At 35.6% G+C, this 13,731-nt stretch overlaps 1 protein-coding gene across 3 annotated transcripts; it reads left to right on the top strand.

Annotated features, from left to right (window-relative positions):
• Window positions 1-3,074: 3,074 nt before the first annotated feature.
• On the top strand, window positions 3,075-12,565 carry atf7ip2 (activating transcription factor 7 interacting protein 2). Of its 3 annotated transcripts, none has more exons than XM_067381875.1 (12): window positions 3,075-3,216; window positions 3,949-4,030; window positions 8,033-8,164; window positions 8,326-8,412; window positions 8,540-8,616; window positions 9,636-9,688; window positions 9,782-9,840; window positions 9,997-10,039; window positions 10,129-10,172; window positions 10,259-10,322; window positions 10,412-10,473; window positions 10,560-12,565. In XM_067381875.1, the coding sequence occupies exons 2-12, from the start codon at window positions 3,956-3,958 to the stop codon at window positions 10,959-10,961; spliced, it is 1,098 nt and encodes a 365-aa protein (XP_067237976.1). In that variant the 5' UTR covers window positions 3,075-3,216; window positions 3,949-3,955; the 3' UTR covers window positions 10,962-12,565. The 3 variants fall into 3 exon arrangements, with proteins under 3 accessions (XP_067237976.1, XP_067237974.1, XP_067237975.1); XM_067381873.1 differs by having other exon boundaries at window positions 10,126-10,172; XM_067381874.1 differs by lacking the exon at window positions 3,075-3,216 and adding an exon at window positions 3,410-3,846 and having other exon boundaries at window positions 10,126-10,172.
• Window positions 12,566-13,731: the final 1,166 nt, after the last annotated feature.

Below are 13,731 nucleotides of genomic sequence, written 5' to 3'. Positions count from 1 at the left end.
ATATGTGAATGGCCCCTTAATTCCTCTTTCGCGTTTACTTTTACTTGAACACCTACACACAAAATTATGTCAAATTACCTGTCGTGGCAAGCATTCTCTCGGTTAAGTCATTAGCGAACAGTTGAGAAAGAAACCGGATGTGTGTCAGTATATTCAGTCCGTGCGTGCATTCTGTCTTAAAGTGACAGCAGCCTCATATTCTTGCTGTTGTATGTGTCATTAATGTCAATTAAATACAAATAAAAACATCATTATCATCATCTACCATGTTCGAGAGAAATGAAGTACCAAAACTGAAGAAGTACCAAGGAACATCTCCAGGTGCTCCCTTGAGAACCAGACCAAAAAAAGTTATGTTCGCCCCTGTGTGTGTCTGTGTGTGTATATATATATATATATATATATATATATATATATGTGTGTGTGTATATATATATATATATATATATATATATATAATGAAGACTTCAGATGCAAAAGCCTCTAAGTGCCGTCTGAAATTTTCTTCTAAAATTAGCATTTTTATCTAGCTATGTTTTATGTATTTTTATCAAGCTTTATGTTTAGGTTCAGTAATTTCACTTTAATGGCAATAAATATGTCGTTTTCATTGCCATTAAAGTGAAATTACCAAACATAAACATACAAGCTTGATAAGACGGCACTTAGAGGCTTTTGCATCTGAAGTCTTCATATATATATATATATATATATATATATATATATATATATATATAAAATAAGAAATTCAGTGGCAATGTTCAGAGATGGCATATTGGTCATAACCTTAATTAACTATTACTATTATAATGATTATATAATAGTATGAATATAAATGACTAAAAATATGATGTGGACAGAAGAAAAAATTATCCTAGACTAATTATCAGCTTGCTTTTTCCTAACCTCGGATGCTCCCTTCAAGAAAAACACCCAAACAGCATATTATGATGATATGCTCTCTATTTTAGCATCATACCCCCCTGTGGATCATTTCAGTAAACGTGACTTGCACTATATATATTCAAACTACGCATTCAAAACACAGGCATGACTCATAGGAAAGCTTTCTGCAAGATGTCACCAGATTCCGTGGGAAGGACTCAAGCTCATGGAAGATTATCAGAGTCAGAACACACAGTCAGCCCCCAACTCCCATTATCCTCTTGGACAGGATCAAATGGCCATTTTCTTCTACAAAATAAACTTGCCTTGCCTTCTCGTTTTCTGCAATCACAGTGAACGTGATTTACTCATATTAGCAGACCTTTCCAGCAGGTGCAGAACATGGCTGATGTCTTAACATCTCAAAGGAGAACACACTCAGTTTTTTTAACACATCTGCAAATGTTTCTATTTTAGCTCTGCATGTCAAACAAGAAACAACCCAAAATGTAAGAAACCAAGCACTTCACATTTTGGTCCTTTCAACCATCATACTGGCCCTTATTTTCTTCACACTGTCAGCACATACATTAATACATTTACATTATATATATCAAGCAATGTTCACGCTCAAACTGCAGCTCTGGGTTTTCCCTGAGGGTTTTTTATTTCAGCTTAATACTATCTACTGTGGTGCTGCATAGAGTCATGCGTGAATGCAGGGAAGCGGTATCATGTCTGTTTGAGAAGTATACAAAGTGAATGCCCCTGCAATGCAAAACAAAGAAAATGTGAGTTGTTACAGCAAGACCGTGCAACCAAAAATTACAGAAAGCCTGCTTGGAGATATGCACAAACTTATACCCACAAAACTCAATATCAATGGCTTGACTGAATGATATATGCCAGAATGCAACCAAATACCAAAATTGAGGGAAACCAAAAGTAAAACATAATAAAGTAATGGTCATTGATTAAAAAAAATAAATAAAAATAAAAAATAAAAAAACTATTTTGAGTGTATGGCCCCTGTACTACTAACATTATAACAGTTACACACTTCTGTGGTGTGAATTCAACTACACTAAGTGTAGTTTCAGAATCATTAAATGGAAATGTTACACAGTGGCATAGCAGCATAATTATTTGCTGCACCCCACTAAGAGGTTTGATGTGACACGTAATGCCTGTAGGGCCCTAGGGTGCACCTGGGCCATAATTTTTAATATGTCAATCAAAGACGTGGTAAATTGGGTATTTTTAGAAGGGGAAACATGTCATTATGTTTCTGAGCAAGCCTCGCACTGTAAAATGTGTGCGTGCGACTGCATTTACACAATCTCTATGGGACAGAGACGTCAACAGTCTGCAAAAACATCTCCAACCGCAGGGTGGCGCTTTTAAGGGGATGTAATGGGGATGCAATGTTTTTATGAGCTTTTTGGTGTGGCGTACTTTTGTTACGTGTGTGACCAAACTGAGGAGAATAGTTAATGTAAATTAAAATCAGACAGCTAAGCAATTTGAGGGAGTGAGTGAGGGGGTGGGGGCGAGTCAATAGTAAAAAGAAATACAAACATGAGAAAACAACACTATTGTCACTGCTGATTGCGCGCGCGGTCATTTCGAACAGTTCATTTTAAAGTAGCTGTTCAAGAAACCGACTCAGTGATTCTTTTCAGCCATGACTCCTACGTTCCGATAAAGGCATAGGCATACGTTTTATTATTATTATTATTATTATTATAAATTGTGTTAGTGTATAAACTAAATATAATTGGAATTTAAATTGTACTACTAAAATATATTTGAAAGAACTTTTATATTACTTCATTTACAAATAAAACCATCGTTGTCTCATTTCTGTTATTCAGCGTGCTTGCTTTTCGCTCCATTAGTGAAATCCTTTTTTTATTAAACAGTACAAAATATCAGAGCATTAAATCAATTACTTATATTTCTTAAAGGCTTTGGTCGGGTAAAATTTGTGAATTAATTTAAATGTTATTTCTTTTACTTTATTAGTAAGCAGATGCTTATGCGACAAGGACCACACTTTCTCCCACGGTAAATGCTCTACAATATTTCCATCAGTGAAATCCTCGGACCGATTCATTCGTGAACGAATCGTTCAGAACGTTTTTGTGAACCGGTTCAAATTCATTGCAAAGATCCGACTCAATAAACGATTCATTCACAAAGCGTGCATCGCTTACCCACTACTTTTCGTGGCGGGACTTATATTATTTAAAGAAGCAGGAAATCCCCTACAGGGATAATACACAATAAGCTGACCACTACCTGCGACACATTCGGCATTCAGCACTCCAGGTGGGTTGTCTTTGAATTTGTTTTTGCTTTATTGAGAAGACACAATGCACGCGGTATCACAAATAGCATTCGCGGGCTCCGTTTGGAGTTTGTTACGCGCGTTGTATGGCAAGCGCTAGAGTCATTGTTTTCGAAAACGCGTTGTAATATGCCTACATGGTCACAGAAAGCTCGATATTAAGGCCAGCAGATTTAGTAAGCCATTTGGATTGCACATTGGTTTGTTTACTCTGAACCAGGATAGTGGAGTAACTGTTAGCATCAGCGTTAGCTGCAGTTGTCCGTGGCAACCGTGCAGTCTGGTTCGTCACGGTCGGGTTTAACTTGCGATTAGGCCGTTCACCATTTGAGCAGCTGGAAGTGTCGGTGCCGCTTTTAAGTGGAGAGCTGCTCTTGTTGTTGCTGCTGCTGCTGCCATATACTGTTAATGCACGTCACTTCCGGGTTGCTTGTTTCATTCAGTGTAGATGTGTATGTATAGAAAGCCCTTCATTGATTTTGAAGTATAAAAGGCATAGAAATGTCTTCGATTAACTGTTCTGTGCCAAATGCCTGTATTGGTAAAGATACATCAAATGGCTACGATTGAATCTTTGGTTAAGTTCAAAGGAAGTGCAGATGTTTACATTGGTGAAGTTACTAATGATTCATTCTATCACGGATTTGTTTGGTTTCCATTATAATGTGTAATCTCGAATCAGTCGAAATGAAACGAGCTTTATGTCTCTACAGCTCAGGCATGAAAAGGAGCCGATATGAAGAGGATTCGGCACAAGACAACGGGCAGAGAGCGAACAAGCTCCCGCGGTCCGAGGCGAGTTTGTCATTTACATCCCTTGGATGTTCTTCAACGATATTAATGACATGTCGAAGGTTTTTTTGTTCCTCTTACTCTTTGAAATGAAAATACTTCTATTGTACTCTACACTACAGATGTGCAAAAGATCATGACCTGGAATTAATCATGAATTTGGCCTGAACTCACAGGATGTTGATCATGAACAGGAACTTCAATCCCATACAGTTACACAAAAGTGTTGTATATGTAAATGTGTATTTATTGTTTGAAATACTGAATGTTTTTTTCTCAATTGAATGGACATTCGTCTGTATTAAAGGGTTAGTTCACCCAAAAATGAAAATTCTGTCATTAATTACTCACCCTCATGTCGTTCCAAACAAGACATTCGCTCCTCTTTGGATCACAAATAAAAGTCTTTTTAATGAAATCTGAGACATTTCTGTCTTCCGTTGACAGTCTACGCAACTACCACTTTCAAGCCCCAGAAACATAGCAAAGACATCATTAAAGTAATCCATGTGACTCCATGGTTTAACCTCAATTTTATAAAGTGACGTGAGTGTGTTTGTTTTTTTTTTTTTACAAAATATTGATCTTCAACTCACTTTCACGAGAGCACCACAACACATGCGTGTTGTGTTGACGTGAGAGAAGACGTTGCGTAAACACGTGTAATGAAGGGGCCAAAAGCTCTCAGACGTCATTAAAAAGATCTTCATTTGTGTTCTGAAGATGAACGAAGGTCTTACGGGTTTGAAACAACATGCGGTTGAGTAAATAATGACAATTTTCCTTTTTGGGTGAACTACAGTGGCATGAAAAAGTATGTGAACCCCTTGCAGAATATGTGAAAATGAGAATTATTTTAATAAAATAAGAGGGATAATAAAAAATGCATGTTATTTTTTGTTTAGTACTGTCCTGAGTAAGATATTTTACATAAAAGATGTTTGCATTTAGTTCACAAGACAAAACAAGAGCTGAATTTATTAAAATAACCCCATTCAAAAGTATGTGAACCATTGATTCTCAATACTGTGTTTTTCTACACGACTGTTTTTATGTTTTGTGATGGTTGTTCATGAGTCTCTTGTTTGTCCTGAGCAGTTAAACTGAGCTCTGTTCTTCAGAAAAATCCTCCAGCTCCTGCAGATTCATCAGTTTTCAAGCATTTTTGCATATTTGAACCCTTTCCAGCAGTGACTGAATGATTTTGAGATCTGTGTTTTCATACTGAGGGACTCAAACACAACTATTAAAAAGGTTCAAACATTCACTGATGCTCCAGAAGGAAACACGATGCATTAAGAGCCGGGGTGTGAAAACTTTTGAACAGGATGAGGATGTCACAATTTTTCTTATTTTGTTTAAATATCATTGTTTTTCATTTAGTTCTGCCCATCCGAACCAACAGAAGATACTTGTATGTTTCCCGGCAGAAAAATTAAGTACAACTTACCTTGATATTTGAATTCAAAAGTTTTCACCCCTTGGCTCTTAATGCATTGTTTCCTTCTGGAGCATCAGTGAATGTTTGAACCTTTTTTTAATAGTTGTGTTTGAGTCCCTCAATTGTCCTCAGTATGAAAACACAGATCTCAAAATCATCCAGTCACTGCTGGAAAGGGTTCAAATATGCAAAAATGCTTGAAAACTGATGAATCTGCAGGAGCTGGAGGATTTTTCTGAAGAACAGAGCTCAGTTTAACTGCTCAGAACAAACAAGAGACTCATGAACAACCATCACAAAACATAAAAACAGTCGTGGATCATCCAGGTAACCACACACAGTATTGAGAATCAATGGTTCACATACTTATGAATGGGGTTATTTTAATAAATTCAGCTATTGTTTTGTCTTGTGAACTAAATGCAAACCTCTTTCATGTAAAATATCTTACTCAGGACAGTACTAAACAAAAAATAACATGCATTTTTTTTTTATTATCCCTCTTATTTTATTAAAATAATTCTCATTTTCACATATTCTGCAAGGGGTTCACATACTTTTTCATGCCACTGTATCTCTTTAAAGGCCCACTGAAGAGCGTTGGAGCATGCAGCATTATTCAATGTGTTGATGTAATTTCATCTGAAACAGGAAGACAGGGCAGGATATATCGAACAGCCCCGCCCTTTTTTTTTTTAAATGGCCCATAGCGTTTTGTTTATATCACGGCTCGGCTAGAGCCGTTAGACTCTGTAAAACCTCTGTTTCCTTCTAATCTCTAATTGTTTCTCCTCCTAATCTCCTCTATATCACTTTAAAATATAGAATTCTGTGCAGAATTCAAATGGGACCGATACCTTTCGTGGTCTGAGTCAACTCGCAGATATGATCCGCTCTGTGCTCTCGTGTGTCTGGACCTGAGCAGACTATTCTCACGCTGCGGTGGTTCACGTCAAGTCAAGTCACCTTTTGTTAGAATCTAATAATTCAACTTAATAATACAATTCAAAATGATCTATTCGGGTTGAGCAATCCAGCACAGAAAAGCAGGTACCTGGGTATCAAATGGAAGACTCAGACTCAAAGAGTGCAGTTCAACCAAGATACAAAGTTTATTCAGTCAGAGAGCCAATTATATTGAAAATATAGGAAGTGAAAGTGGCACCTCAGTATTAATACAATCAGTAGGGGTTGTACACAACTCTAAGAAAATTTAAATCATTTATATAGCGCTTTTTTGTCAAGTCAAGTGTCCCCAACTAAGCAAGCCAAAGGCGACAGCGGCAAGGAACCCAAACTCCAACAGGTGACATCAGGTGGCAAACAAGTGGCAAATAGGTGTAAAAATGGAGAAAAAAAACCTTGGGAGAAACCAGGCTTAGTCGGGTTATATCTCCTAAATGTGAATCTTGTCATTGTTTTGAAACACATTAGCTAATTCATAATATTAAGGCTTATGTTAAAGCTAACATATTCATACTAAAAGCTAAAAAACTTAAATCCCTGAAATCAACATTTTTGACTTCAGAACTGTAAAAACACAAAATAGCAATCAAAAAGATTTTAATTTCAATAGAGCATAAAATGTGCACCCCCATTTTTTCAGGTAACTAATATAAAATAAACATTGACATTTAGGGTAAAGAGCATTCTTGGAAATGTCATGTTCTTCTACCATAGTCCGTAAAGTTCACTGTAAAATCAAAATAGTTTTGATTAATTTTTTTATGTAATATAGCGCCATTCAATTTAAATTATTTATCTGTACAAATTATTTTTATGTTTCATTTTTATTCATGCGCTCATGTAATCTTCATCTATTCTCTTCTTTGATGACATGTTTACTGATGTGAAGTCGGGACAGCCTGCCACTCACATGAGATCACAACAATAGCAAAAACACAACCATACAATTCATACCCTATGGACAAAATCAAGTCCTTTGCTACAATTGTTTTTGGAAGGAAATCCTATCACAATTTCTGTTTCATGCCAACTTTAAAGCTAATTTATTTACAGTATGTCTGATGATTTGTAACAAATTTTGTTATTTTGGTAAACCCCTTGAGATGCATCAACTTGATCAGATCTTTTTTCACCCTAAAGGTGTTTATTTTTTTTATTTTTTTGCTATTGTCTGACAGATTGTACATCATTCTGTGTATTACCTGACTACTTTGCAAATAAATTTGAGTTGAAATTATTCAACCTTCTTAAGCTTAAGAAAAGCTTCTTCTGCGAAGAAACATACCCCTGGTTTTTCACAGACAGGGCTTAAGATAGTCCTGGACTAAAATGCATGTTTGAGCTGTTTTAACTGAAAGAAACTTGAACTGACATAACCTTAAAATAAATCAGTGCCAAGATGCACACCAATAATGTTATGGTGTTTTTTTTTGTTTTTTTTTGGTGTACGTTTATAAAAGCTATTTAAATATCCTAATTGAACTAAGGTTTTAAGCCCTGTCTGTGAAACCGGGCAATGGTGCACAAAGCTACTATACACTTGTCACTATTTCTAGAATTGCATATCATCTCACCATTTGTAATTTGATTATTGATAGATTGAAAGAATTATATCAGATAAAGTTGGGGCTGCAGTGGAGCAATCTGACTTAAAGATGAAAAATTTGATGGAGAGAATCGGTGAGGTGAATAGTGAACCCCAATATGATGCCAGAATCAAGAAACTGGAAGTAAGTGACCAGAATCCTCATTTCTGTGGACTTCAGTAGTTCATTTGCATGTGTCCATATTGAAGGATATGTGTATTAAACTATCCATATGACTGTAGCGGCGGTATGCCATAACCACCATACACATTTTCTATGTCAGATCAACCCTGTTTTATTTTCAGGCCCATGTAAGGAAGATAAAACGAAGAGGAGATGCGGTATTTGCATATATTAGAAAATTCAGATCCTTAGAGATTTCTCATAGTCAGGTATGAACAAGATTATGAGATGTATTTGGTTTGATAATCATAATAGAAAGAAATGCATGAAGCTGCCTTTTATTGTCATATTTATGTGTAACTCGTCACTGTTGTGTCATCTTGATCTTTTTAACAGTCTCCCCCTTTAAGTCCTCCTCCTGGCCAGCCACAGCAATGCATCTCTCCAGCCGAACCAGTAATCAATATGTCCAGGTATTCTGCAGTATCTTCTTAGACATTACAAACTTTATTCATAATACACAAATGCCACCAATTAAGTAAAAAATGGCACTTGAAGGGGGTTTTGTTGTTAAATTCTGTGTTCATTTTGGTGTATAAACTGAATATACTTACGCTGCAGTCCGATAGTTTTCCAATTCTGTTTGGAAAATGAGGTGGTGAGCCTGCTGTTTGAATGACAATCACTGAAATATACTGTTAAATCTAATAGAATGATCAAAGTGAAATCATCTCAGTGGACCTCTTTCTTTTCGGTTGGTTGTTTTTAATTCAGTAATGAATCAAGGCTGCAGTCTTGGCACCTTTCCATTTCTTTTCTTTCCCTGAGGTGCTTCATGCCGGGTGGCGTTCCTTCACTTTCATGTGCGACTGTTGCGGCTTTATAAACTGTGTAAATGTGCTTCACTGGAAAGGCGTTGCTACTTAATGTTTGTGTACCAAGGCCAACAAACCAGACTTATTCAAACCAATGATTACAGCTATTTGTTATCCCATCCATCTGCTTAATTGTTGAATTACCACAATCACGGTCCATTGTAAGAACTCAAGTGTGATGGACAGAAACTGCAGGTGCTCGGCTCTACTGTCGACACATGTATCTGAGATGTGAAACATTCTTCATACAATGCCTTATAGTGATTTAAATAATTTAATAATAATAATAATCATAATACTTTTAATATTAAAATCAAATAAAACCATAGCACTAAAACCATGGTGAGCATACTACAATATGTTTGGAAGAACAACTATAAATAAGGCATTGTGGCTCTTCTTATGTTTTTGAAACATTGACTACGTTTACATGCACCCTCATAATACGATTATAATGAGATTTAGGCATCAGTGCTATTAAATTAGTGTTTTTAATTTTAAGTGAGCGTTGGGTAATGAAATGGAAATTCGCAGAAGATGCAGAAATTATACTTCACTTTTGAGTGTCTTGTTGGAGTGCAGAATTCTAATTTCATGCATTATTTTTTTTTTACCAGAAGTTCAGTCAACGGAGGCTGTTTCAGTGACAACGCTTCAGTGTCATCAGCAGGTCTTGTTGCTATTATCATCATAGTATTCTGGCTTCAATAATGTCAAATGTGTGTAATTCAACACATTAAAATGATTGTTTCTGCACTAATAGTCAATGACTGTGTGATGTCCACATTGAGAAGACCAAAGAAGGGGTTCTGGCAGAGCTTGGTAAATATTTCTATCATTGTCTTCAATGTGTTATCAATCAATAATTGGCTTTTGTTTATTCTTGTATAAGATTTGTAACTTGTCTCGTGATTTGCGATGGCATGTTGTTGAAGACAATAGATTAAAATTGGGAAAACTGTTCTCTTTTCATTTCAGCGGTCTAAGAAACAGGTTGTTGACCTTACGGACGAAGACAGAGGTATTTGATCTTGAATCAAAATCAGATGAGGTTATAAACGATGTGCTGTTGTATTGACTGTATGATGTGTTTTTGCTCTGGTTCAGCAGCCAGACTGAATGAAGAGCGCCTGGTTACCCAGCCACCGGTTCAGGTACGCCATCACGCTCTCACTCAGGTTCTCTGTCATTCTGCAACATTTTCAGACTGCTTTTTTATTTTCACATATGTGCCCTGCAGAAATTGGTACCTTCAAAACCAGAACAATCGAAACCGTCAAGTACACCACCCATAGCCATTAAAGGTATGATGCCATTGAGTTTATCATGTTTGTTTTTAAATATATCATTAATGCAAGATTTTCTTTTCTCTGTCATTTTCTTGAATGAACAGTAGAAAAACAGAGTGTTACAGAGGATCAGCACCGTGTCAGTTCTCCAGTACAGTTGGAAAAGGTAAGCAAATCTTTTGTTTGTGCTAATACACCACTAAGTTATGTCTTAAAAGCAATAACATTTCAGTTTATACCTTTCTTTAATAGGAGGACTGGCACTCCAAACTCCATCCTTTTCCGGCCACTCCATTCCCCAAAGAGCTTCCGGTTGTAGCTGCCTCTTATAACTTGCCCCAGAAGCCAGTGGTGAAACTAGCTCGGATTGGAAGTGCACAGGAACTAGGCATCGCGTGGAATGTTGATCGGAAAGATCCACATGTAGCTGAGATGGATTCCTACAACATTTATGTTTCCCATGAACACAAAAACGGCACTTTTTCTGAATGGAAGTGCCTCGGAGTGATCAAAGCCATGCCTCTTCCTATGGCATGCAAGGTGTCTGACTGCAAAGGAGATAAACGACTGTGTTTCATCGTTGTGGGGAAGGATATATATGGCCGTTATGGGCCATACAGTGACATACGTACTGTTGCACCAGGACAAATATGATTTTGGCAACGATTCTCCTGTGTATCGAAACCCTTGTTCATATATAGGGATTCAAGGAGGATGAATGTGACTTTATATTGAAATATGGAGTAATTCATTTTTAAGATTTGAATTTCTCAAAAGATGTTGAGTTCAGTAAAAATAAAGTTAAAGCTGCTGTTTTTCTCCTTTTTTTTTTTTTTTTTTGTATTTTTAGTTGTTGGTTTTTGTGTCAGAGATCCCCGAAAGTCATTCATCTTCTATCTGAAAGGCATTACCAGAAAAGTATTAAGAAAGAAGCTGTTGTCTTGTATTGTTTTTATTTGTTATAAAGGTACAAAATGATTTCATTTGCCTCTGGCCTTCATAATATGAAGTCTTTAGTGGTATGAGTCAACAAAGCAATCACTAGCCATAATAGACAGGAGTGAAATCTGATTGTTAACGTCTAATGTAAGTGGCAGAAAACCATTTGAGAGACATTTGCTTCCTGTAATGACTGCATTTGAGGATTCTACTTCATGCTGCTGCAGAAACGACATTCAACTCTATTGAAAACATAACACTGAATCCAATGTTCATTGGGTCTATAGGAGTCTCAGAAATATGACTTCTGACTTACCAAATGTTAGTCTTGAATTCGGTTTCGTTCCATTTTCTGCCATAGGAGCCGATGGTCAATACCTTGACACTTATTACTTGACTTCATCTTTATTTTATTTCACAGAGGATGTGAGGTTTGTAACAACTGTGACATTGTCATAAAAGATCCTTTTTTTTTAAAATGGTATCAGTGGCATTATCTGACTAAAATCAGTACAATCGCTCTTTCTTTCTTTCTTTTTTCCGGATAAAAAATATTCCACACAAACATTAAACAATGTTGCACCAATGACATGTAAATTGACTGGGGGAAAAGTTAAATAACGTAATTGATGCAATGATTGTCAGATCAGATTTGAATAAGGAATAACAAATGCATTAACCTAAATGAAAATACGAGAACACCTTTAACCCTTTCATGCATGAATTAAATCACAAAGTAATTTTTAAATGTTTGTTTTTACTTTTAAACAAGTGAAAAATCATGTCAACTTTTTTTCCCCCAATATATTTTATTATGAGGGAGTTACACATCTGTCCACTGTAATGGACACCATGCATCAGTGGTATAAAAAGTGATTCAATAGAGATCATGATTGAACTGAAAGAAAAAGTACATGTTCAAAAAACATGTTTTTTTTTTCTAAGAACAAATACAATACAAATATGAAGATTAAGATGCAAAAGCCTCCAAGTCGTCTGACATTTTTATCAGATTCCTGTGTATAGGTTTCTATATACCAGTACTTCATACATTAGAATAGTTTAATAAAACTATTCAAGTGTAAATTACATAATTATTTTAACTAAAACATACAAATAAGGAGGAACCTATATATAGGCCCAACAAGCATAATATACCCTTAGGTGCATCACGTCCACTGGAGAGGACAGATGTATTTTCTGTCACAGAAAAAAAAAAAAAATGTACAAGAAAAATATTGTTGAAATATGGATAAAAGTATTTCTTACATCCTTTTTAGCGGAAAAATATTTTTTGTATCTGTCTAGTTTTGTGAGAATAAAAGGATTTAAAACTTATTCCTGAGGTACTTGGTGCATTTCCTCTTCCCTCTGCCTTTTTGTTTATATGCAATATCTCAAAACAACAAAGAGATACAAAGACACTAATTAAATGGAATGGTAGACAAGGCTTTGGCTATTCGCCACTTGGTGGTTGGGACATAGTACTACAACCTGAATGGTTCAAAATGGCTTTCAAATATCTATCCACCATACTGGACACCATGCATGAAAGGTTTAAGAGAAAACTGCAGATTTTGCATTATCTTATGTCTACAAAGATGGAAACATATTTTGATACAAAGGCACATCACATAATCAATTCTAATGGAACAATGTTTCCACTTACAGCACAGAAGAGACACCAAAGATCTTACATTTGGAAATAATCAAACATAGAGTATATAGTAGAAAATATATAAATGATTAAAGAAATCAATAACATGTATAAGAATAATAATATATAAAGAATAAATAATAAAAGAAGACTATTAAAAAGACATTATCATAAATATTGACCATTTTGGATACACCAGTAATATTTTGAACATTGCACATTTGAACAGCCATTTCTCCTGCTGATCTTTGAGCTTGGAAGTACTTTACCACAACAATTTGTATTCTAACATTGAATGACATTAAATGTTAAAATGGTCTTATTAAATTATTTAATTACTTTTAGACCTTAGCACACTAAAGACCTTACATTAATACTTAACCTGGAAAAACAAAATGAGTTTAAAAAAAATAATAATAATAACTGAAAATGTCAGAGAAGTGACATTTGCACCAGACGAAGGAGAGAGATGTTTTTCAGGCACTTCTGCATGTTTTTCTTTTCTTTCTTTTTTTTCAATTAGAGCCGAACCATTTCTTTTATTACCCCTGGTTTCGCAGACAAGGCTTAAGCTTAGTCCCAGACTAAAACGTACAGTCAAACCAAACATTATTCAGACATTTTTTACCAGTGGGTGCAGGACACTATAGTTCATTTATGTAAGTGAAGATAGCAAAATAAAGTAAACTGTGATATATTATACCCAAAAATACAGTGAACTACCAGTAAAATTGACAAAAATTTGGGACCAAAAATTATTCAGATACTTTGACCTGACCATGTTTTGCTTAAGTGTTATCTGACATAATTAAAGGGATAGTTCAGCCA

The sequence above is a fragment of the Chanodichthys erythropterus genome, chromosome 3 (assembly GCF_024489055.1).
Source record: "Chanodichthys erythropterus isolate Z2021 chromosome 3, ASM2448905v1, whole genome shotgun sequence".
Taxonomy (NCBI): Eukaryota; Metazoa; Chordata; class Actinopteri; order Cypriniformes; family Xenocyprididae; genus Chanodichthys; species Chanodichthys erythropterus.
The sequence above is the reverse complement of the archived record's forward strand: the minus strand, read 5'-3'. Positions and strand labels throughout refer to the sequence as shown.

Excerpts from the sequence above, each read along its gene's own strand:
- atf7ip2 (XM_067381873.1), top strand. The coding sequence starts at position 3,956 with ATGAAAAGGAGCCGATATGAAGAGGATTCGGCACAAGACAACGGGCAG. Across the intron at positions 4,031-8,032 it reads ACAAGCTCCCGCGGTCCGAG|ATTGAAAGAATTATATCAGA; the intron begins GCGAGTTTGTCA and ends GATTATTGATAG. Across the intron at positions 10,474-10,559 it reads CTCCAGTACAGTTGGAAAAG|GAGGACTGGCACTCCAAACT; the intron begins GTAAGCAAATCT and ends TTTCTTTAATAG.